The sequence below is a fragment of the Malania oleifera genome, chromosome 8, assembly GCF_029873635.1.
Source record: "Malania oleifera isolate guangnan ecotype guangnan chromosome 8, ASM2987363v1, whole genome shotgun sequence".
Taxonomy (NCBI): Eukaryota; Viridiplantae; Streptophyta; class Magnoliopsida; order Santalales; family Ximeniaceae; genus Malania; species Malania oleifera.
In genome coordinates, this window is record NC_080424.1 from 16,704,740 (window position 1) to 16,730,708 (window position 25,969).

A 25,969-nucleotide genomic window follows, 5' to 3' on the forward strand; every position below is an offset into this window, starting at 1 on the left:
ACACAGCGTAAGTAGTGCATCCATTCTTGAAATGGATACTTGGGGATGCTAGACCTTGTAATATCAAATTATGAAGATTTAAAAGTCTACTTTCACTATTCATAGCAATACTCCTGAACCAGATATTTTCTAAAGTAAGTTTTCCTTTTATTTTATTTAAAAATAAATAAAAAGAAAATTGCTACTCCATTTTTAAATAAAAAGGTAAGTAAAGGAGTCAAAGGTCTAGCTTGCTTTACTTTGCTTTTCTTAAGTCACCAAACGTTGGCAGTCAAACGAGTTATCTAAACCCGGTGTCAACAAAGACCCATCAAAGTATTTTATGACAATTCAACTATTGATTTTTTGAGTCCTATCCCTATTTTGATTATGACAAATCACAGTATCTCATTTGTGCGTTTAGTCTTTGAACAAATGTATGATACAGAAAGCGCAAATGAGAGATACATAAGGGAAGTCATGAAGTACTCGATCGAGCACAAATTCTGGCGTATTCTATAATGTATTAAGGAGCAAAAGACTGAAGACTGTATTTATTTTTCAGTTGTATTGTTATTTAGGTTTAATGTGTGCATGCATGATCATGATTTAAACTGAAGCTCACAAAAGAGCTTAGATTGTCCTTAGGCACTTTATATTTCATGGAAAATCATTTTACATATGTGCAAAAATTATTTCAAGTGAAAAATTCCAAAACAAGTTTTTCAAAACCCTTTTCATATTTCTTTTGTCGCATTGATGAGCAATTTCATCGATCAATCAATTTTCATCTTATAATATGTTCAACATGAAAATTGTGGGATTTTCTATTATATTTCTTTTGATACCAAGAAAGTCTCATTTGGAGTTTTTTAGAAAAAGTAATGTCCAAAATACTAAAAGGTGTTCGCAGAAGAAAATTCCCTTCATGTTTCTTTTTCTCAATCAATCACTTCTTATATTAACAAGTGTTCAACATGAAAGTTGTGCGATTTTCTTTTAAATTTCTGTTAATACCAAGAATGCTTAATTTGGAGTTGTTAGAAAAAAGTTATGTCCAAAAAACTAAAGGGTGTCCGCACAGAAACCCCAAATCTGGTCAAGCAGGCCACTCGTCGACGAGTTAAGTCCACTAGTCGACGAGTGCAACGGGCAAATAGATACTAACAGTTACAAAACGACTAGTTTTTTAAAATAAAATATTATTCCCCCCAACGGCCATATAACAACTAGCTTTGGTTTTTTTCCCTATAAATACATGCCGAAGCACTTGAAAAAGGTTAGAAAAACTCTTGGGAAACATTATTGCATATTCTTTAATTCCCATTCATTTTTTATACTCTATTTTGAAGATCAAGGTTCTGCTTCTCCTACTCTTTCATTTTTAATATTTTTTTGGGAGAAAATTTTGGGGTTATACAAGTAAACTTTGAGCATTTATTCATTTCATATATTTTGCTTGAAGTGCTTCTTGTTCTTGAGATTTCTAAAGGTTAATCTTATTTGAAGAAATCTTTTTCCATATTTCTCCTACTTTTATTTGTGAAAATTCTTTTTGGAGAAAACCTTTGTGAGAATTAAGGTGTACTCCCAAGAGGGGGGTGAATTGAGCTTTAAAATTTCTTTTTAAACTTTTTAGTTAAGTATAACCCTTTTTAATTTAGTTTGACTACTGTCACACAATCCCTTTTCTATTTAACTTGATTATAATCACATAATACATCCAACAATACATTTTTTATCAATCACCTTACAAACAACCAATCCAATGTAAAGATGATATTATAAATTCAACTCACTTCAACAGATAAAATTCCACATCAGATTTTCTACTTAGTATATATCAAAGACAATGTCAATTTCAGAAATATAATCTGAAGTGCCCTGCAATTTTCCTTTAATGAGATAATTTATTTCACAAGATATCCTTCAGCAGTGATATTTAGCATTCAAATTTAATATGAACGTTCAATCCATCTAAGACAATCAATATAGTTCCTCAAATCAAAGATAATCAGTATTCCAACAATTCCCCAATATCCAGCAAGTTCTCAACAGAGCATACATGCAATTTTTATATTTGCAAGAATGTAAAGAGATTAAGGGAAGAATAGAGAAACACCAGATTTTTTACAAGATTCGGCAAGCGACCTACGTCCTTGCCCCAAGCAACACACTGTGAGGATTCCTTTCCAACTTCATTACCAGGTGAAGTTACAACCTCTCTTCCTTAAAGGTGGAGTTCGCCTCTCTAACAAGAATCCCCTCTCGCTAGGCAACGATCCAACAATCCTGAATCGTCAAGCAAAATAAAAACAAGGAACGACTTTATTCGTACAAGCAACACTCTCAGTTAGAGCAGATTTGTATAATTCAAAATCAGTATACTTCAGTCTATAAACAATATAGAAGATGAAGCTGAGACAAATATCACCAGAGTTCTGATTTAAGAGTGGGAAATTCGTTAAAACGAATTAAAACTTCAACAAGATTCAGCAATAACACAATATGACTTTTAGCAAAGTATCAGCAAGCTTTCAACAAAGATATTTTCAAAAATATAATTCATGTAATCTTTGTGTTGTCATTAATTTTTGAAAATCTTGAATATTTATAGAGTAATAAAGTATCATACCATTTTCCCCAAGTTTCTTATCGTATTTCCAAAGTATTCTCCAAGTTTGGGAGTTAAGAAATCAGTTTTGGAAACTTTACAAACGCTTTTTTAAAGTTATAACATAACTTTTAGTCGACTAAGACCCGGGGTCAGTCGCCTGATCCTTTTAATTTCAGCGTAATTTAAAAACTCAGTGTCGAGTCAGTCGATTTGACGTTAAGGGTCAGTCGTTTGTCTTAATTCTGTTTGCTTAAAAAATTATTAGCAAAAAATGTTAGTCGCCTGATGTAAATTCATAAGTCGCCTGTTATGCTTTGCAACTTCTATGTTCTTCAAAATTTGATTTCTAAACTTTAACTTTAATCTTGGAAAACATAAGTGAGACTTTATAAAGTTATTTTCAATGATTTTAAAATCAGGTTTTTAAGTCAATAATATTTTCTAAGAGTTTCATGCATCAATATTAAATTTGTGAAGTACTTACATGAGACTTATATATGATCAAACTATCTTAAATTCTAAGTCTTCATGCTTTGGCTTGCTCTCTATATCAAACTTAAAAACTTTTATCTTCAATAAATTTTAACTTCATCATTCCTTATGACTTTAAGCACAAGCTTTATTGAAAATCTTCAAGAACAAACTTTATTGAAACTCTTCAAACACTCAAACTTGATCTTATGAAAGCATTTGAGTCTTAAAACTTTACTTAAAAAAACATGTTAAGTATTCTTAATTTGTTATCATCAAAACCTAAGATTAAGCCTTGTTAGGCCAACACTTTGGATTATACAAGTAAGGCTTGAGCATATATTCATACTCATATATTTTACTTTAAAGTCTTCTTGCTATTTATTTTATCAAATGTCAATCATAAGAAAAATCATTTTCCATGCTCTCTCATTTTTACTTGAAAAATATTTTGAGAGGATACTTTGCCAAACTTCACTTGCAAATCATTTGAGAGTGCATATAGATTCCATATTGTACAACTCAACTTATGTGAGAAGCATCCATTTGTACAAAATTTTTTACATTATTTGTATCCCTATGATTCGGGTAGTGAACCGTATTCCAGACGTGAGGTATTGCCTGAGGAGCAAGTGCTCCATCCTGTAAAGAGCGGTTGTAATGGTTTGGCTCTGCTCGATTAAGGGAGTTAGGGGGATTCCACCCTGTAAGAAGAATTTGTAAATGGCTTTACTCCATCCGGTTAAGTGAGCAGGATAGTGGAATCATCAAGTGCGTTGGCTTGAGGTGAGGATGTAGGTGGGTACAGTCGAACCTCGTAAAAATCTTGTGTTTGTGCTCTCTCTTCATTTCTCTCTTTATTTTCAATACTTGTAAGTTTGTATTTAAATTGTTGTGATTATTGTTTTTATTTAAAATATTTACATACGTCGGTAATTGTGGTATTTGAAATCACATAGAAAGACCTTAGGTTGCGTAATAGTGAGTATATTTTGAAATAGGGCAATAATTGACCTAGAGAGTTTTAAATGCCCAATTCACCCCCCTCTTGAGAATACACCATTCCTAACATCAACTATTATTTTCTTTTCTAAATACAACAAGTATTCAAGCAAGTCAAAACACATTGAGTTGAGATATCTTGTTGTTAGAAAAAAAATAAGTGCAAGATAAAAAGGTCTTGTTTTAACACATTAGTACTAAAATGATGATAGCAAACCCATTGACTAAAGCATTGATACCTAAAATGCATAATGAACATGCAAATTCTATGGGTCTAGGCAATAGCTTATGTATATGCATATTATTGACATGAAGACGATGAAATAACATATATGGTGCTTTGACATTATTATGTAACCAATTTACGATATGCATATATAGCTTATGTACATGCATATTATTGAAATGAAGATGATGGAATAGCATATATGGTGCTATGACATTATTATGTAATCAACTTATGATATGCACATAATTAGTTAATTGTTCATACTTATCCTCATTATGAGCCGTTTAAATCAATGCTAATCATGTGACGTGTAGAAGGAATTATATTAGATAATTGACATAAAATTGTCGTGATCCATATTAGTCATTTGCTTAGTGTATAATGAATGTTAATTTAAATGAAAGATATATAATTCTTGATATAATTTTTCAATCAAGTGGGAGAATGTGGGAGTTTTGTATGATCTTCATGATCATATAAGTAGCTGGGTGTATGTGTATATAAATAAATAATTAAAATTCAATACTTTAATTTAAAGATATATGTGCATGACCAAAGTCATGTGTCCTCATGGTTAATCAATAGTCTCCTAATTAAAATACATTAAAATAAGGGAGATGTATAATCAAAGTCATTAATCTCGTTAACGAATGTATCATTAAGGACATATCATATTAAACTAATGTACATTCATCCCGGTGGAAGAATAATACCATATTTATGACTCTTTGATGGATTGAATCCCTTATGGAGTTCCAAATAAATGGCACTTAACCCCTTTCATCACTTAACATAGTTTGATAAATTTTCCATTACTAATCCAAACATAAGAGCGAGTAATGGGAGAGAAGATAAACAATTTATGCATTACTAAAACTCAATCAAAAGGAATAGAAGAGAATAACAAATACTAACATTCAAGTTTGGTTGACTTAACAGAAATGACAGAGTATCTCATAGTTTACTCTTTATATCTTAACTTTGTTATGATTCATAAAATTGGTTAAAGATCCTTATTATGGAGATTTTCTAATCCCTTCGTCACTCTATACAAAACTAGGAAAGAAAATAAAAGAAAAAAAAATAGAGACAGATAGCACCACTGAATTTATATTAGCACGAGCGTGGGACATAACCCCCCTCAATTTATTAAAAATCACTAATAATTATAGACATACACTTAGAGTAAACAAAATTTGGGAGGGTAATCCAGTTTTTAAAAAGTTTTTGTATTGAGGGGCTTCTTCAAAAAACTAATTCAGATTCTTGAATTTTTGAAAATTTTATAAATAATTTGAGTACATAAAATTAATTTTTACGAGTCCTAATATTCACTTTATTTGTTGTTTTCTTCCTAGTTTATGATTGTTAATGAATAATCATAAGAATTTAAATATCTAAAACAAAAAAAAAATTGAAAATTGCCTCGTTCATTGGGCGCAAACGACTCAGCCCCACCGAGTATAGGCACAAAAGAGACAATTTGACCCCTAGGGAGTGGTTCAGGTGGTAGTGCAGGTTGCGGGAGTACTTTTCACGAGGTCAGGTGTTTAAACCCTCATAGATTCGTTTTTGCCACAGGACTCCTGAATTTATCTTTCCTTTAGAGTTGTGAGATCAATTTCAAGGGGCGCAAGATTAGTCACGTGGACCGTAAAACGGACACATGGATACTCGGTGCGTAATCAAAAAAAAAAAAAAAAAAGAAAAAAAAAAAAGGACGATCTTGTCCAGCTCCCTCGTCGAACGACTCGAACCCTGGCTCTCGGGAGTCACGCCCCAACCGTCCGAGCCCTCGAGCCTTTGTTCCAGCCTCCTAGCCTTCTTCGGCGATCTTGGCTTCTGTCGAAGGCTCAAGGGCTCTTCTTTGCTCGAGTCGCCGGACATCTCACCCTAGCATTCGCGACCGGCCTCTTCTCTCTGAAGGCTCTTCGTTGCTCAACGTGAGTCCCTCCCTCTTCTCCATCTCCTTACCTGTTTTTAACTAGTTTGGAACCATTGAAGTGCCCGAGCACAAAATTGATGCTTCAGTGTTTGAATGGTTAAATACAAAATTGATGTCAATGTTTCTGCGTTTCAAAAATCAAAAGTTAGAAGGGGCTGCCAAAACACAAACAATGCATCCCCCCACTGATCCATTGCCTTTTTTTTTTTTGTATATTTTTGGTTGTTGTTGAATGATGAATGTTTCTTGAGTTGTCTAATATGAGCGTTGTTAATTATTATGCAATTCATAATTTTGAGCATGAATGTGTTTATATTAAATGAGTGTTGTTATCGCTGTGTCGGTAGCGTGTCGTATCTGTGTTGGCATCGGTGCTTCTTGGATTGTAAATAAATGCCCTCCAAGCGAAAATAGCTGTTGCTTTCTGGTTTGAGATACATTAATTAATACTCTGATTTATAATCATACATATGGGATATTAACCAATTTGGTGGTATTGTTTTTAGGCATAGGTTGGCCAAGTTTCCTGCGTGCTTGGTGTGCATGTGAATATCATTTAAGAATTAATATAGTTTCTTTGTTCAGGCATTCATATGTTATGATGCTTTGTCCTTTTTGGGTTCAATGTTGAGGATTTTTAGCCAGACTAGTTCTGCATCACAGCAATTTTTTAACATGCCAATGCTCTGGTGAAATGGAGTAGAATCCCAATGGTAAACTCCTAAATTGCATTATACAAGTATTTTTTTTAAACTTTTGGTGTTCAATATTTTTTTCTGTTCAATGCTGACAGTCCTTTTTCTAGTCTTTTTGTTTAGAATGGTAATTATCTTTTCTAAATGAAAGAAGGGGATGTTGTTCTCTGCATATTTTTGTTACACAACAGTAACATTTATTTATTTAGGGTAAATCAGGAAGGTGTATTATTGTATTATCATTTCATTCATATTTTTCAGTATGCATGTTTTTTTTTTTTTTAAATTAATTTTCTATTGTTGTGCTTGAATCTGATAATACCAGTTACTGTTTTGCTGACTTTGAATTTATTTAGATCTTTGTTAGAATTTTTGAATGATTTCCTGAGTACTTAACCATGTATTGTGTATGTTAATCCATTCACAAGTCCGTAGAATTTATGTGCAATGCATCACTGATTTTTTTGTTCATATAAAACTTATCTATATGCACTCATCCTGTGTCCACTTCAATTCTTGTTTTGCCTTGAATAATCAAGACCTTACTAAAAGCATCCTTGGTAAATGTGTTGTTAATTTTATGCTTTTTTTTTTGATTGAGAATTTATAAGAGGTACGTATACATATCTGGTCAATCCCATAATATGAAGGGCTAGGAAGCAAAGTGCTTGGAATAGAGCATAGCTATTGGATATCCTACAATCTAGAGAGTTTTGTTATTCGACTCCCTAAACATAGGCATACTCTACCACAAATAGATAAACCTTGCGACCAAAACAATTCCCCAAGCTTGTTTAAAATAATTGTGCCATAGTGGTATCTAAAGGCCTAATAGCTTGGGAATTTTTTAAAGAGAAAGTAGAATAGGAAAATATATTTTTAATAATTGGAGAACCTGCAGAATGATTAGGGTTCCTATTGTTTTTAAAATGCATATTGCATGCATAAACTGACGATGGATCCCTTTAATGCACAGTAACACTGGAATGCTACCCCTTAGCTGGAGCATTTATATTTTATGTTCCTAGCTTCTTACAAATAAATTTTATTTTGGTTCTTCCAAAATATTTGGTAAACAAATTAGCTAATTGATGCTCAGAGTTCATGTGAGTGGCCTTGATAAGCTTTTGCAACAACTTTTCTCTGACAAAGTGATAGTTAACTTCAATGTGCTCAGTCCTATGATGAAAAATTGGGTTTGAACGACTGCCTGATTCTCACACATCCAACTCCATTGTTGGGGAATGTTGAAAACAAATTCCTTCCATCATTTTCTTCAATAAGCTTAGTTCAGGTTGTATGAGCAATGGCTTTGTCCAAAGAAATTGCACTTGTTCATTCAACTACACACTTTTTTGTTTTATTCTGTTATGACACAAAATTTCACCAGCAAACAACACACTTCCCTTTCTTGGATCTTGTGTGAAAGACATTACCTAGGCGAGTCTACATCCGTGCATCTGTGAATGAAATAATGACCATGATCCTCATATGGATGATCTCTACCACGTGCAGCTTTGAGATATCTTGAAATACAGAAAACAACATACCATTGAGTATTTTGAGGAGAGTCCAGAAACTGATTAACAACACTAGTTATAAAAGAAAAATCTGGCCTGATGACTGTAAGACAATTCAACTTTCCAAGTAGTTTCTGGTATCCACCCTGTTCAGCTAACAATTCACAATCAGTGACATTAATTTATTGTTAAGGCCCATTGGAGTATTTTGTATCCTGACTAACGTGTCTCCCCAAAGATCAAGAACATATTTCCGTATGGACAGAACAGTTTTCAAATGAGATCTGGCTACCTCAATTCCCAAGAAGTGCTTCAATAGTCCCAAAGTCTTGCAACGTGATTGCAAGAATTGCTTTAGATGCTCTATGATGTGACATCACCTGTTATCATTTTTCAATTATCATCCACACAATCATTTGGTAAAATTTTCTATAATTAGTCAAGGTTGTCAGAATTGGGATCCTATGTAGGATCGTTGGTGCAGGATCAGATCGTAGTATCGGATTGAGGATTTGTAAGATTCTACATACAATGCAAAATAAATGTTAATGATTTATGTATGTAGAATTTTATGACAATTCTTAAGACTAAAAACTTGTTAGTATGTATAGGAGGAAGTTAGAAACACATCTTAGGAATGTAAGCTACTAAAAGGCTGCTCTTTTTTTCTGCCACTGTAATTAGGCTATAAGAATGATCACTCATCAGTCATCACTCAAGTATAAAAATTCAGAATTCTGAGTCTTTCACCATGAAGAATCAGTTAGCAGTCGACACTGCTGTTTGTTGAAATTAGGAGAGAATCAAAGAAAATTTGGACTCAAGAGCTAGATCTTTTGTTGTCAAAGGTTTGACTCCAGAGCTTTCCGCATCTGCAAGATTGCGTCAAGGAACAAGAACTTTGCAACCTTATCAAACTCCAGAGAGCAAAACTGTTCTAAGACCAGAACCCAAGAACTCCAAACTGATTGAACAAGAAAACTCTGCAAGAATTGACCTAAGAAATCCAGAGCTGATTGAACAAGAACAGCCATGCAAGCTTATTGAACAATAACAGAAAAATAAAACTCTGTTGCTGTCGAGAGTTCTCTGCAAGCTGCTGCTAAGCATGTTATTGGGATGTGTATGGAGTAACTAAGTCTGGGTGCTATTTGCCCTAATTGTGAAGGATATAGGCCAAATGGGCCAACAGAGCTGCAATATAAAACTATCAGCCCAAGAAAAGTTCATCTTGGACCTCATATTTAAAGCCTGGGAATGAAAAAGGGCAGTCCAATTCACTAATTAGAATAGGTAGAATCCCAAGTAGGATCCAGATTCTATGATTCTACTTGTGATTCTTCCTCATCCCCAGTCATACACAATCTGGATTGCGTGGGTAGATCTGGATTCTAGGATCGTAAGATTCTATGATCCGGATTGGGATTTTGATATCCATGCAATTAGTATGACAATAGAATATAGAATAATCTTTCTCAAATCATTGAAGGACTAAATCAAACAACCCCATTGTATCTTCCAAACCACACAAGGATATTGTTTGCCATATAGTGACTTTTTTTAACAGTATATCGGATGTGAATCCTTTTAAATAGCAGATCTGGGAGGTTGAAATTCTTGGGCATTGCCATTTCGAAGAATGCAATTTGGTACATTAAAATGAGTTTCAATTGTAGAATGAAAGGCACAAAATATATTGAATAGCTCAAAATATCTTCCATTAACCAAAATAAGCCATCCTTGAATAATTGTCAACAAGGGTAATGAAATAGCAGAAGCAACTTTGACCAAACGTGATTGATGCAAACATTTGAATAATGAAAAAAGACTCATTCTGTTTATTGATATGATAAACAAAGGGACATGATGATGCTTTCCCAATTGTTTGGACTTGTACTATTATAGGTTAGATGCTTGACTCATGTTAAAACTAGTTTCTTCAGCATTTTCAAGGAGGAATGGTCAGACCAACAATGGATCTGAATTTGTGTATCTATATAGCATAACAAGCATTAGAAGATGGCATTGAATTGAAGTAGTAGAGACCTCTATCTTCATGTCCTCCACCAATTGTTTTGTGTTTTTTTGGTTTTTTTTTTCCCTTAATAGCAAAAGAATATTTCATTAATAGGAGAAGAATTTTAAAAAGGAATATAAGACATCTCCTAAGAATATTCTGGAACAAACTAGTGGGGAAAAAACTAAAAAATAACAAAGAAAAAAGGGAAAAAATCAGGCCAATTGCCCCTTTTCTTTAAATCAGAATGAGGGATAAAGGTAATTGAATAATTTAAGTACTGTGCCTGAGGTTAAAAGGAATGTCAAGAATATAGTAGATTGAGGCAGGAAATAGTTGGAGCAGGTTTTATTGCCCCTATGCCATCAATTGTTGTAGCATATCCATTAGCAAGGGTAGCACCAGGCAATGTATTGGTGCATTGGATTTTGGAGAAGAGACCATGTATACCTGTTATGTGGTCTGTAGCAGTACCATTGTTTTTTGGATAGAAGAAGACAATTTTACTAATGTCCAAAAGCAGGGTACATAACTTGGGTCCCCAAATATCCAGAGGATAGAAGAACAAAAGAATACGCAAAAAATAAGCATTCAATTATTTAATTACAAAGGCGCTCTCATCCAATCTCTTTTGAGATCCGACATTGATAATCCCTAAAAAAAAGACCAAGAGAGTGCACCCAAAAGGAGGCAAAGAATACCATTGTATCTCATAATAATTTTGAGCAGCTTGAGTGACATTTAAAATTTTTAGCATTCCTCTCAATCCACAACATGGTGAAAAGTGCCACCCTCAAAAGAGCTCTACCATTTCTATTTTTTGATAAAAAAATTTCCACCTTTCCTTGCGTGCCACCCACTCTTCCCCCGCATAAGAAAGGAGGGCGTTCCAAAGCTGTGATGTCACCCTGAAATGCATGAAGAGATGAGCTTTTGTTTCATTGCATTGACAAAACATAATGCACATGTCAGGCCGAAAGCCTTGTAGGGCCTTCTTCTTTGAAGTAGATCATGCATGTTAATCCTTTCTAGTATCATGCATGGTCCAAACAAAGGCATGAATCTTCTCGGGCACCTTAGCCCTCCAAAGAATGTGGTTCCAAGGGGAATTGTTAGGGGATCTCAAAAGGGGTAAGAGTAAAGATTCAATAGTGAACATTCTCGATGATTCGATGAATAATCCTCCCATACTCTCTCATCCTCTCTAAGTGAAGAACATGTTGGTCCAAAAAAGAAAGTAGGATAGTGAGTTCATCGGCCTCCTTTTCTTTGAAATTTTGAAAAAAAATGGAAATCCCATGAAGGACAATTCCCCTTATAAGAAATGAAGGAGTTTATTGGAGCATTATGTAATAATTAAAGCCTAAATAGATTAGGAATCTTAAGCTCCAACAAGGACACCCACACCCATACGTCCTCATAGAGTCGAACTTTTTTGCTATTATCCACATTAAACTGGAGGAGAGGAAAGATTGACTAGCTACCTAGGACACGAATTTCTAGGTACGTATGAGAGACAATACTGCTGCCTCTCGTGAGTTGTACCCCACCACTTCTAATGGATTCACACTTGCTCTTTATCAATTTATGCCATTGAGGTGAACCTCCAAAGCCACATGCCTATATGGGAGGTGTTTTTTTTTTGATAGCAAATCAGGGAGATGTTTTTAGATACCACATCCTCGATGCCTATACCTACCATGGACTTAGGTTTGCCAACCACCTCCTAGCTAACTAAATGGTCTCTCCTATCATTCCCTGGTGTCACAAGCCAAGCTTGTTTAGGGTATTATACTTGTTTACAACCACCTACCATGTGTGCTTAGGATGGGTAACCATAATGTAAATAGCATTGAAGGTTTATTCTTTGAGTCTGATTATGCCATAGTCAAAAAGGGAGCGTGTCTCCTCAATCAATTTGATTTGTCCTAGTGCTCGCTAGAATACCATAGATAGCCCTTTAAGGGGATGGTGTTGCCTATAAAACAAAAACAACAACAACAAGAAGAAGCCTCAAGTCCCACTAGGTGGGGTAAGCAACATGAATCCTTTCTTGCCAATTCACCCGATCCAGAGCATTTTCATTTATTAGATTAAGGGCTATTAAATCCTTCCTTACTACCTCATTCTAGGTTATTTTAGGTGTATCCTTACCCCTTTTCATGCCAGAAACAATAACTAACTCACTCTTCCTCATAGGTTCTCTACTAGGCCTATGTTTGAAATGCCCAAACCATCCAAGCTGCCCCTCCCTTATCTTGTTTTCAACTGGGCTGTACCTAAATTATTGTGTATATACTCATTTCATACTTTATATTTTAATGTTAACTCACTCATCCACTTTAATATATGCATCTCAGCAACTTTCATTTTTTGTACATAGGTTTCTTAGTTGCCCAACATTCTGAACCATAAAGCATAGCTGGCCTTATAGCTGTCTTATAAAGCTTTCCTTTTAATTTTAAAGCATATCATGGTGTTGCCTATGGACGTGTGTATAATTAATTGTGCTGTTTTATGATTTACTACACGACTCACTTGCTTTGGTGATTGTTTATTGGTTTTGCTTATTTTTGTATTCGGTGGTTATGAATTTGTTTAGGTGGTGAAACTGTGATTTTTGTTCAGCTGATTGGTCAAGCTATTGTGCTACAACTAGTGCCACCCTCACAAGGTGTGAAGTGTTCAACCCATGCTAGTTGGTATTAGAGCTTGGCTAATTGTTTCGTGATTTGGTTGCCTTTGGATTGTGAGATTGTGTGAAGCATTGATTAAAGAACTATACTAAGACAACCACAATATGGCTGTAGAGATGGCCTAATTTTTAGAATGTGTTGATTTATTGGAGGGATCCCTAAAATAGCTGCAAAGTTCCATTGAGGAAATTTCGAAAGACTTTTGTGGTATGGTTGAAATGTTACAACACCGTGGTAGCAAGGTGAACTTGATGGTTTGCGCTTTTAGGAAATCCAATTCTCTAGCGATAAAAGAAACTAAAATAACGAGGATGCTAGAACCCAGAGCATATAAGGATGCTTGTGATGCTAAGTAATTGGAGAACTTCTTTTTTGACATGGAGCAATACTTTCCTATGGTGAGGATAGACTAGGAGGAGTTGGAAGTATCTATGGCGACAATGTTAGTCACACTAAACTGTGGTGGCGTACCAAGTATGATGCAAGTTGGGTGGATAGTGTGTAAGTGATAGTTGGGCAAACTTAAAATAGAGAGCTCTGAAGGCCCAATTCTTTCTTGAAAACGCGCAAACTGTAAGATCTTAAGCAAACAATATGTGAAACAACTTTTTGCTTTGATGTTGGATATCTAGGACATGTCAAAGGGACAAGCTATTCAATTTTCTTGAAGGATTGAAACCACGGGAAAGGGCTGAACTTCATTGACAAAGAGTTCATTAGTTGCCTGCCACATAGGTTGTTGCAGAACACTTGATTATCTATGTTGGATAGAGTTTCACCATGTCCAATGAGAGTGGCACGTTGGGTGGGAACAATTGAAAGACTTTCAACAAGGGCAAACCACTATGGGGAAGTATACACTAGGGCATCAACTTCAAAGGAAGATTTATCATCCTGGTCGTCCAACACATCCGGTGATGAGGGTGAGTTAGCATGCTTCTTATATCAAGGCCCTCAGAAAATTGCTAATTTCTCTCACAAGTCATTATTACTGCCTTGTAGGCTTCCATTGTGGAGGGAACGAAAGGATGGGATAAGAAAACCCTGTGGATGCATCCAATGCAAGTACTCATTGCATTGGAGAGGCAAACTAAAGAATTGAAAGTTATCTAGGCTAATAGGTCAGTGTTTTTGGATTTGTGGGTTGGGAAGAGCACCCATGCTAGATGGATATGGGGTTACCTATAACTTTGTCTCACCAGGTGGGGCATAGAGATTCAACTTGAAAAGGCTTCAACACACATGACAGTTGTTAATTTTGTAGAGCCTACTCTTGGAGTAGCCAAACAAGTGAATGAGAAGTGGACGGTGGGCAGGAATTTCACAGCGGTTCCGTTGGATGATCTCTAATTGATGCATGAAATAGAAGTTTTGAGGGAGACTAAGGTGGTGTGATGTTGTTTGCTGTTAACTTTGTTTGATAGGGGATCACCCTTATAGGGTGCAAGTTGTTGGGAATAAAGGGATGGAGTGAACTTCTTCTTAGCTATGCAACTCAAGAAGGGATTGAAAAGAGGTGAGTTGACATATCTTGCCTCGTCGTTGGTGGATGTAGATGTAGTACAAGAATGGGTTCCTACTGCCCTCCAAGATGTGTTGGAGTAGTACAAAGTTGTGATGGCAGATAAGCCACCACATTACTTGCATCCATGATAAGGTGTGAAGCATGAGATCAAATTGTTACTAAGGTGAAGCCTCATGCTAAAGGGCTATACTGGATGACTCCTTTGGAGTTAGCGAAGTTGAGGAAAATGATAGAGCATCCATGAAACATGTTCATCATGCTGAAAGAGAATGGCCTTCATGTGAAGAAAAAGAATTGTTTTTTCACGAAAAGGTGTTTTAAATTCCTTGATTATGTGGTTGAACAAGATCGTATCTAGATGGATGTGAGAAAGGTTAGCAATTCAAGACTAGAAGATCCCAATGATAGTCAGGGAGCTGCGTTCTTTTCTTGGACTCACCAATTACTATTGTAATTTTGGGGCACTTGAGGAAGATTGCCTCGTTAACTAAATTGCTAAAGAAAGGTCATATGTGGATTTGCATGGAGGAGTTCCATAGCGCCTTTGAAAACTTGAAGGAAGCCATGATGCATGATCCAGTACTTCCTTTGAAGCCTTTCGAGGTATAGGTAGATCAAATTATGCCCATGGTGGAGTCTTGAACAGAACGTGCATCCTATTGCTTATGGTGGCATTATTGGTCTAAGGTTGTGGTGAAAACAATTAACTTGGGTGTCGATAATTTTTTTACACAACCTAAGTTATTCCTAAGCAAGCCTTTTAGCCATAATTCTTGGCTGAATTTGATTTCTCTTTCGAGCACAGAGCAGGATAAACGAATCAAGTTGGCAATGCATTAAGGAGGAAGGCTGAACTTGTGACCTTACAATTGGTAACACATTTGATGGTATTTTACCATGACAATATGGGAGTGCATTAAGGAGAACCTTGTCAAGGATCTGGTTGCCCAAAACCTCATGAAGTTGGTGGAAGAGGGCAAAGCATGCTTGTTCTAGTTAGATGATGGATTGCTATTAACATATGTTAATAGGCTTTTTTGTGCCTTGAGTGGTAATGTAAAGAAGACATTGTTGCGAGCAATGTTTTAAAAGGCTCAATTGAGGCTTGCCTTAGTGCAAGGCATGCCTAAAATGCCTTGAGGCTCAATCTGAAATACCAAATCCCAAAAAGTTAATGCATTATGCACTGAAGTTAGATTTGGCTAGAAAATTTTAACTCCATATTTATATAAAAGAAATGTCATAATATGAGTTGATTTCTAAAACCCTTGAACCTCAATCTTTCCAAAATAATCGAGAGTTGTATCCTAGATCTTGAAAATAATTTGAACTTTGTAATGTTATAGCTATCTCTTGTTTATGATTGTGTAGATTGCAAATTATATTTGATTTTACTTTTTAACATTATATTTGTGATTTTATTAATTTTTTATTTGCTTTTAAAATATATGTTATTTATTTACATACTTGTATCTAAAATAAAAGTCTCAAAAGGTGTGCACCCCAATGCCTTAAGGCTTACACATCACCTCTTAAGGATTAAAGTGCCTTGCCTTACGCCTTCATCTTTTAAACATTGGCTGCGAGAGAGCCATGGCACAATTTCAGCAGGCAATCCAAGAAGGCATCAGACTTTGGCACTATTGAAGCAGAGGCATTACTAGCCAAACATGCATGATAAGGTGGTTGGATATACCTTGTCTTGTCTCACCTGCTAACAAGACAAGGTTGAGTGGAACAAGATTATAGGGCTGTTGGGGACTCTTCAAGTACCAATGAGAGTGTAGCAGAGTGTCTCACTTGACTTCATCACCAACCTGCCTAGAGTTGGGGACATAGGGTCTATGCTCATGATTATAAATAGGTTTTTGAAGTATGATACTTTCATACCAACACTAAAGTAATACTTGGCATAGGGGATAGCAGAATTGTTCTCGAGCACCTAGCGAAGTATTGGGGTGTCCCCAAGACATTATTAGTGATTGAGACACAGGGTTCAAAGGAAACTTTTAGACAGAACTTTTCAGAATCCTTAGTTCATAGCTTGACATCTCCTTGATCTACCACCCACAGACAGATGGAAAAGTAGAGAGATTCAATGGGCTACTAGAGGAGTACTTATGCCATTTTAGTATTGCCGACTAGAATAATTGGGTGCAACTACTCAATGTGACTCAATTTTGTTTCAATGCCTAGAAGAGCTCAACAACCAACAAGGGTCCTTTTGAAATTGTAACTAATCAGCAACCATTGTTACCTCACACAATGGAAGAGGAAAGAATTTGGGAGCGTACATTTTCACTAAAAACATGAAGGCAAAATGGGGAGATTGCCCAAGCTTTATGTGGAGAAAACTTTGAAGTGGATAAAGAAGTGGGCAGATAAAGGGAGAAGACCATTGCACTTCAACATGGTGACTTGGTGCTTGTTAAGCTACATTCATAATAGATCAAGTCACTATAGGGTCAAGGTGGTAGACTACTTCACAATTACGAAGGACCAATCCCCATCTTGGACAAAGTTGAGAAAGCATCTTGCAAGATTGATCCTTCGACTTGATGTTGTGTTTCATGTCAATTGCCTTGAGCCATTCATTGCCAACACTGAAGAAACAACCCAAAGTTAGTAAACTAGAGCACCAATAAAGACATATTAATTTGACAGACAAGAAGTTGAAGATATCCCTACAGATAGAGAATTCACATTATCAAGTAAGAAACATCACTAGTTCTTAGTGAAGTGGAAGGGCCTTGGGGATGAAGAAATCAACTAGATGTCAACAAATGGAACTGTTCATGGACAAAGTTGAAGGGTACTTACCGTCAAAGTCTACGAGGACATTAATCGCATATGTAGGGTAGAACATCAAGAGCCAGGCTTGTTTAGGGCATTATGCTTGCTTGTAACGACTTGTTATGTGTGTATATGGGTGACAACCATGGCACCATGTAAAAATAGTGTAGGTTTTATTATTTAAGTAGGGTAATGGCTTAGTTAAAAAAGGGATTGTGGCTCCTTGATCAATTTAATGTTTCCTACGCTAGAGCTGGAATAACATAGAAAGCTCTTTAGGGGAGGGTGAGTGCTTGTAAATTATTGTAAGACTCACTAGCTATTTGTAAACGTTTTTAGCCCACTTGCATCTCTCGCTAAAAACATGTTGCCTACAGAGGTGTGAATAAAGAATTGGTGTTGCTTTATGGTTTACCATTGCCTTCACTTATTTTGTATTTAATGATTGTGAATTTGTTCATGTGGTTAAATCACAGTTTACATTCGGCATACTAGTTAAGCTAGTCTACTACAAATGGTGCCTTATGACTCTTCACAAGGTCTAAAGTGGTCCTCCGTGACACTTGCACTCAACCAAAGTAAGCCACATATCGACCTCTCTAAAGATTTTCTATTTTCGAGGGAATTTAAACAAGAAGTGTTAATAAATTGCGATGTTGGAGACAAAAGCACCAAGGAGAGTGGCCTGGTCCTCAAGTGAAAAGTACACCCTCTTCCAAGCCTCCACTCTCCTTCCCACATTTTCTAGCACAAGATCCCAAAAGGCTTTAGACTTTGGGTTACCTCCAAGTGGGGGGCTGAGGATCTTGACCTAGGATAGGGCAATTCAAGGAAAGCACAAAAATTTTGAGCAACACAATGGCTTTTGCTAAATTGTCCCCAAGAAGGAGCAAGATGTTATCAACAAACTAGGGGTGAAGGATCTCCTCTTGCTCCTCATACATGGAGACCTTTAATCACCCCCTGCCTTGAGCATGGAGAAGCACCCTACTAAGGGTATCTACAGCTGGGGTGAAGACCCCTGGAGGCCCTAAACCACTCTCTAGGTTGACCATTGGCGATGATTAACAAGTGCGTTAAGCTTAGGCATCCCTTGATCCACTTTCTCTAGAGCTCCTTAAAGCCTTTCTTACCCACTAACTTATCTAAGAAGCCCTAGTTGACCATATTATAGGCTTTCTTGAAATCCAATTTAAAGGGAAGCCCCTTTTTACTCCTCCTCCTAACATCCTCTACCACCTCATTAGCCAACAACATTGCATCTAGTATTTGCCTTTTATGGATAAATGCAGATTGTGCCATGGTGATAATATCCCCCAAAACTAGACTAAATCTATTAGCAAGGAATTTTGGTAGGATTTATATAGACTTGTTACTAGATTGATGAGTTTGAAGTCCTTGACTTTCCTAGCTCTCTCCTTTTTCTGGGATAAGGGTGGTAATTGTCGAATTTGCATTAACATTCACTGCTTGCTTATGATACAATTGTAAAAAGAACTTTAGGATATCAACTTTCAAAACACCCTTACCTTGAAAGAATGCCATCATGAAGCCATTTGGGTCAGGATTCTTGAATTTGCTCATATTAAATATTGTTTTTCTAATTTCTTCCGCCTTTCTAGCTACTAAGCAAAACTTTCTTGGATGGGACTTTAGTCAAGGTCATCCACTATCAGAGTCTCCTTATAAGACATAAGTTTAGAAAAGTTACTAATCTCATCTTCGATTTGAGATTGACCTCTCACCACCTAGCATAATAGATTTCAAGAATTTCAACTTCTTCATGAATTTAAAACCCTCTTGCCCTTTTACTTGCCATTTGTCCCACTGGTCTTTGACACTAAAGGTGGTATATGTTAATCACATGTCTTCGAAATGGTAAAGGATAGCCCCCTACTTCCTAGAAACTTCTGCTTAAGAAAGAATCAACATCCCCCGCTTAGTTTCGTGGAGAAACAATATATCTCGGGTGGCTTTAGATAATAGATTCTTAGTCACTCTCCTCTCCCCCCAACTACCTAGGTCTCTTATGTTCCAAGAGAGGAGCTTCATTATACACACAAAAGGGCCGTAGATGATTTACCTATTTTTTTGTATTTAACCGATGAAACTAGTCTCCCCAATTCCCTCCTAATTTTATAACCCCCTTTTTTTTTGGTATCCCTTGAATTTTCTTTCCTAAGCCTAATCCTCTCACCCCTCCAGTTAATTAAAGCAAATTCTTGCTCTTCTAGGACTTTTTGAACTTCCACGTAATCCCTCTTATATTTTAATATGTCCTAGGATAAGGAAGGACCCTCCTTTAATGGCTCCCTATGGTACAGAGGTGCTTCTAAGCTATTTCGAGACATCAACAAAATAAGCGGGTTACACACAACGACATGTTAGTGTCATGGTCTTGAGCCCAACTTTGGTGAGGTATTGTTTGCTTTGCCCCCTAGCCTCATGGTTTTGTCCTATAAAAGGCGCCTCATATAGTTGGGGTCCAAACCATCCTTATAAGTCCAAGGTCTCTCTAGTACATGTTTGATGTGGGACCATCACATGCTCTCCCATCCAATCTTTGACACCCGTCAAAGTGGCCCACTCCTCTGTGTAGGATCCATCCACATAATAGTACCCTCAGGTGGCTCTGATGCTAAATGTAATGGTCTCGGGCCCAACTTTGGTGAGGTAGTGTCTGCTTTGATCCCTCTGCCTCTCGGTTTTGTCCTATAAAAGGCGTCTCACATTTTTTGCATCCAAACCATCCTTGTAAGCCCTAGATCTACCTAGTACACTTCCGATGTGGGATCATGACTTCTAGCTTGCATGGCCTTTGGAGCATTGTGTCCTAAATTGAAAGATTAATGATTAGGGAACATATTAGGCACAAGAGGAGATTCCAAGGTTTCAGTAGAAGCTGTATGGGTTAAAGGGGTTATAGGGCCTTGGTTCTTCATAAGAGAATGGACTTGGTCTAAACTCGCAACACCTTGGAAGGAAAGTAGTTGAATCCCCAATTTTGGGACTCTCCAATTTTGTGCATCTATAAATCTCTAGAAGTTTGCTTATCCTACGGAGGCTGCCAATAAGGACCCCTTTATAATTTGACAAAATAGGGTTGAGGTTTTCTGCTCTATTCTTCGAGTTTTCTCTCTCTAATACGGCAATTTGTTTGCCGCTGTTTTGATCTAAGCCCCCACTTCCGGGTGGGACCTGATCTTATCGCACACTACCAAGAACCTCTTCAAGATTCCTATTCGGATTTGATTTTGGCTGAAGATGAAGGAGATTTGCTTCCCTCCCTTGAATTATAGGTTTCATTTGAGTCACTCTTCAAGTTAGATAACGTGGGTGCCTTGGGCTTGTCTCAAATGAGCACTTATTTGTAGGAGTGGAAACCTTGAGGTTGGGCTTCTATGCCAAACACAGAATTGGGCTGTATTTTAAATGCATGTTGGGCTTTGTCTTGAATGGGCCTAGAAGATGAATGTTTGTTGGCAAAGCCTAGAGATGAGCCCACTTTAGTATTTTTCTCTCTAGCTTCCGTGGGTTTAATTGCGTGGCGTGTAGGATGGCCAACTCTTTAAGTTTCATTCCATTCAAATTTGAATCTCTTCCAGAGCAGGAAACTTAGTGCTCCATACATCTCCCCCGGTCTTCTAGAATGCTTGCTTTAGGAAACCTCCTCATCTGATTTTGGTCACACTGGAAGATTGTCTCATTCGATTTGTTGTTGTTCTATCCTTAAGAACATGAATTTTTTGATGTTTTGGCTGAAGTGTTTGTCGATATTAGTAGATCCACAATCTAGGCATCTCAATCGCAGGTCCATTGTTTCTTCCTCTTTGTCATCAATCCTGCCCTTCCTAGAAAGCTTGTCTCCTCGCCATCTAACTAAGCTCAAAGCCCCTTTGTGTGGTCTTTTCTCCAACGAAGAATCTCTCAAAACCATTCACACTTGCCTATAATTTGGAGCTCTACAAATTATCGCCAAGGTTTTGGTGTCTTCGTCAACATGAAGAAACCAAATTCCTTCTCCTGCCATCTTTGATCCTTTTCTGAAAGGGAAATTGTGAATTGCCTACTTCTGGTTCTCTCAACGATGTTCCATGCTCTTGCCTTTCTACTTGAAGGGGAAGCATATATATATATATATGTATATATTTTTTGTGGATTGAAATACAGGGATCGATCACATTGCGGAGGATGAGTGATGAATAGGTTTGGGTATGGTTTTTCGGGTTTTTTTTGTGAATATATGAGTGTGATGGGTAAGGGGCTTGATTTAGGTTTGGTTTCTTCCGAAACTCATTATTCTTGCTTTTGTAGCAACACAATTTATAACCCAAGGTCTTGAAGAAGAGATAGTGGATAAGCTGTAGGTTTATACAAACCAAGACAAGCAGTAGGTTTACATAACTGAGCAAGGTATGTGAGAGAGAAAGATGCCTGCTCTGATGCACAACATTGTAGAAATTTAGAATATTCATAGCCTGAAACGAACATGGTTCTATGCTCTGCAACGACTAAAGTAGTTGCAACATCAGTGACCATGCAAATCTCAACACTGATCAACCATGTGGCCTAGTCATCTGCAATGAGTACACTTTACCGATATACCTCTACCTATGCATGTATTTACCACCATGATCTACTGGACCATAGTGAGAACCCTTGCTACCATTTGATTGCCTGTATCATCTTGCTTGATAAACTCAGAGCACTTTGTGCGAGAATTAGTAGTACTTGAAGTTCTGCGAGAAAAGGCTTGCAAAAACATGCGATTAAAGATTAGCAGAGGATGGTAAATTTGTTTTCCAATTGGTTCTAGTCATGCTTCAAACTGGCCAAAATTTGAAGAACTGTTAGTTGCTCCCCTTGTTTCTGCATCTTAAATACATCAGCAAAAATGGGATGCACAACATTCAACTCCTCATGAATGTGCTTCATCTGCACATTACTCAGTAATCATTTCTGAAAATACTTGGCTACCCTTCCCAAAACTTGAAGAACTGTTAGTTGCTTCCTTTTTTACTGCATCTCGCAGACATCAGCAGAAATCGGATGCACAGCATTCAACTCCTTGAGAATGCTCTTCATCTCCGACTGCAAAATTCTTTGTAACACCTATCCTTGTGCTGCAATTGAAAATACTCCAAAGAGAGATTATGCTTGCGAGTCAGTTTACTAAAATATAAGAGTTTGTTTTAATTCAGATTTTCTTGTAATTATCAAGGTGCATACACATACTAGCGATCTGAGGTTCTTTAGAATTCCATGGCAATGAGAGAATTATTGTGTCCTAGATTCATTTCTCTTTCCCCTGTCATCACTAGGTGCAGACTGAGTTAGATAACTTAGATGCTCAGACTTTTTTAATAAATCTTGACGGCCTTAGACCCTTAAATAGTCACTGACATTCAACTTCTTCATTGTAAGTTGTGGTAACAGAGAGGGAACTAAGTTCATGGGATTCATGGACTCCATTATAGAGAAATACTAAATGTCAACAATGGAAAAGCCAATGGCAGACCAAAAGACCAATTATTACAAAAAATAATCATAATTACCAATGAAGAACTTGAAATTGCTGACCTATTAGTATGGCTTATAGAGAGAATTGAACGACAGACCAAATTGGGGCAAAAACAAGGGCTATGTGCCTAAAGGAGCATTGCATGTTGGTGTGTTTGTGTCGGACTTGTTGGCTAGCAATTGGTGTGTGAGGCGGTGGCTGGGGATGGCCTTTTGAGGGTTGGCAGATTGTTAAGTTCTGAGTTGGCATGTGATTGAACAAAACTGGCAGTGAAGCTTTTACAAATTACACCAAAGATTGTAGCTGTTCCAGGTTCGGGATGTGCTCCTAGGATGTCGGAGAGTCATATGGATAAGGGGCTTAGGGTCTTGGTTTGGTGACACTTTCGTGGTGGGGGCTTTTAAGGGTTTAGGTCTTGTATTGTTGCTTTGATAACATATTGAAAAGAAAATGGATAGGAAGAGATATTTGTGATAATTGGAGAACTGCGAAAAATAATTAGGTCTCATGCTCTATTTATAATATGCATAATATCTTGTAATGCATGTTAAGACTCGAACAAGCTCAGAAAATAGAAAAAAAAAACATTAGAACCTAATTAGTGTTATATTACTTACCTCGCAAAGAAAACCTTTAGTTATCTCTTATTCTATGACATAATAAAATTATAGAACTCTACTAAAGAAAACCATTAAAATACAATATGATAGTTTCTGAAGGTCCCCAATGTTCCATCCTTTCCTCTCACACTGCATTAAGTGCATGCAAACGCATATATACAAAGACGTGTTCACACACACACATGTGCAGTTTTCTTCTTATTTATGGCCCGTGAATATATTTTAATATAATTTCTTTAAGTTGTTTTTTATTTTGATTGTATTATTTTGAAATTAATACTAGCACAAGATGGACACAAGGCAATAATTTGCTCATGTATTTCCATGTTTTTTGTCATATGGAGCAATATGATATCTATTTGTGCATTTTTTAGTAGTGTGAGAAGTTTTTGTTTACATTAATTAACCACGAAGATATTTTGTTTGAAGGATCAACAAATTGAAGAATTGCCTCAGTATATACATATTAATCAGAATGACTTCTCGTATCGAAAGTAAGATTGTGTTTCTTTTAGTTCTAGTTCTTTCATTATTAATTTCCTATGGTGAATTTACTTTCTTGGTTAGAAAAAATTACCCAGTACTTATTTGTTTTAATGTTTTTTCTTTGAGTTGTTTTCCTCATGGAATTAGGCGTACTATTATTTATTGTCAAGTAATTGATTGGTCTGCAAAAGAAATAGATGGGTTTCTATAACCGCAAAAGAAGTATGCCTACTCTGTCATGATAAAAGTATGTCTTTTTAATCAACTTTCTTGTCTGTGGATTAAGGCTTTGTTTGATATCTCACTTATTTAAGTACTGAATTAGAATAAATATTGAACTTAAGATTAAAAAGCTCTTATATTGTTCTCTTGATTTTTCTCCTTGTCCAATCTGAATGTTCTGCAGAGGCAGCTTTAAAATAGTTTTATCTTCCCTTCGGATGGGGAGGTATTATTTGATTAGGAAAATAGTTGTACATTGAATCAATTGAGCAGATGCTCTGAGATGTTGTTGCCAACCGCGACCTAAATGCTAGGCTCGCTAGCTCTTGCGACAACCTTCCTTCTAGCCTCCAGTTGCTGGACATCTCAAACTTCGAACATCCCTCCTAGCTTCTAGTCATGGACATCTTAGCCTCATCGACATTCGACGATGATCTTATCTCTTTGAAGGCTCGAAGCCTCTTCTCTGCTGAATAGTTGAACACTTGAACTCGAAGCATCCTCTCTCTCGCTTGCAATAGAGAGGAAATTTGAGAATGTGTTCTTGTGTGAATGGCCTTCACTGTCTCTCACGACATAGTTTTCAAATCGAGATTCAAATCGTGAATCAAAATTCCAATTTAGTGAATCGTGAATCAAGAATCGAATCATAAGATTCAGTACAAAATTTGAAAAATTGATTCCAAATGGCATGCACTTATGGACAACAAAATAAAATGGCAACACATTGAAATTTCAATAAATTTGGATCAATCATGTTGTTAACTGGAACGAAGCTTGCTGTTGAAGCAAGTTTTGTAGGTCTGAATCTTACCATGATCTATTTAACTCTACATATATTTATATAAAGGAAAAACTAGTCATATTCAAAAAGATATTCCATGATTATCCATCACATCTCTATCAAGTATCAAGTTATGGTAATTTGCCACAAAGCTGTATGTCTAGCACGTGTTACGAGATGTCATCTTCAAAAACAAAAAAGAGATCTAGAAGCCCACTTCTCATATTCATAAAACAAAACAAACTCTAAACCCTATGATAGAATATAGACTACTAATGCGAGATGTAGCACATCATCATTCATCATCCCATTCCCCTAATGCAAGGTCATCGTCATCATCATCATCTTCATCGTCTACCACAATCATCGCTTCTTGTTCCCCCTCTTCTTCATCTTCTTTCTCTTCATCAATAAACTCAATGTCATCTTCTTCAACATTTTTTTCCTTTTCCTCTACAATCAAATCTCAGTTTCCTTGATCCTACATTATCATATGACATTATGAAAATATTAAAATATGTCAATTATTTTTAATGCTCCATCACTAATTACTTAAAAGCAACCAATATAAAGTCGTACAACTCATACATTTCTTTCTTTTCTTGCTATTCCAACTCCTCCATTATCTTCAAAGCACTCATTGGCATTCATCCATGAAATGTCTTCCCGTAGACGAGGGTCATCCTTTTCGGTAATCCATTCATTATCTAATTCCATGTCTGATAAAAAAATTGGATCATATGTCTCACCACTTTTTTGCCTCCTCGTTTGCCTTAGCTCTAGTTGACTATTGTACTTCAAAAAAAACAAGAGATTTTACTTTTTTTTTGTTCCAATCGGTTCCTTT

General features: G+C 36.4%; 1 protein-coding gene across 1 annotated transcript in view; it reads left to right on the forward strand.

Moving 5' to 3' along the window:
* The first annotated feature begins 6,061 nt into the window (after window positions 1–6,061).
* Window positions 6,062–25,969, forward strand: part of LOC131162306 (histone-lysine N-methyltransferase ASHH1) — an 86,443-nt gene continuing 66,535 nt past the window's right edge. The window contains exons 1-3 of the mRNA XM_058118636.1: window positions 6,062–6,241; window positions 6,829–6,956; window positions 24,060–24,124. Coding sequence (XP_057974619.1) covers window positions 6,954–6,956; window positions 24,060–24,124 — 68 coding nt within the window. The 5' untranslated portion in view covers window positions 6,062–6,241; window positions 6,829–6,953. The remainder of the gene's footprint in view (window positions 6,242–6,828; window positions 6,957–24,059; window positions 24,125–25,969) is intronic.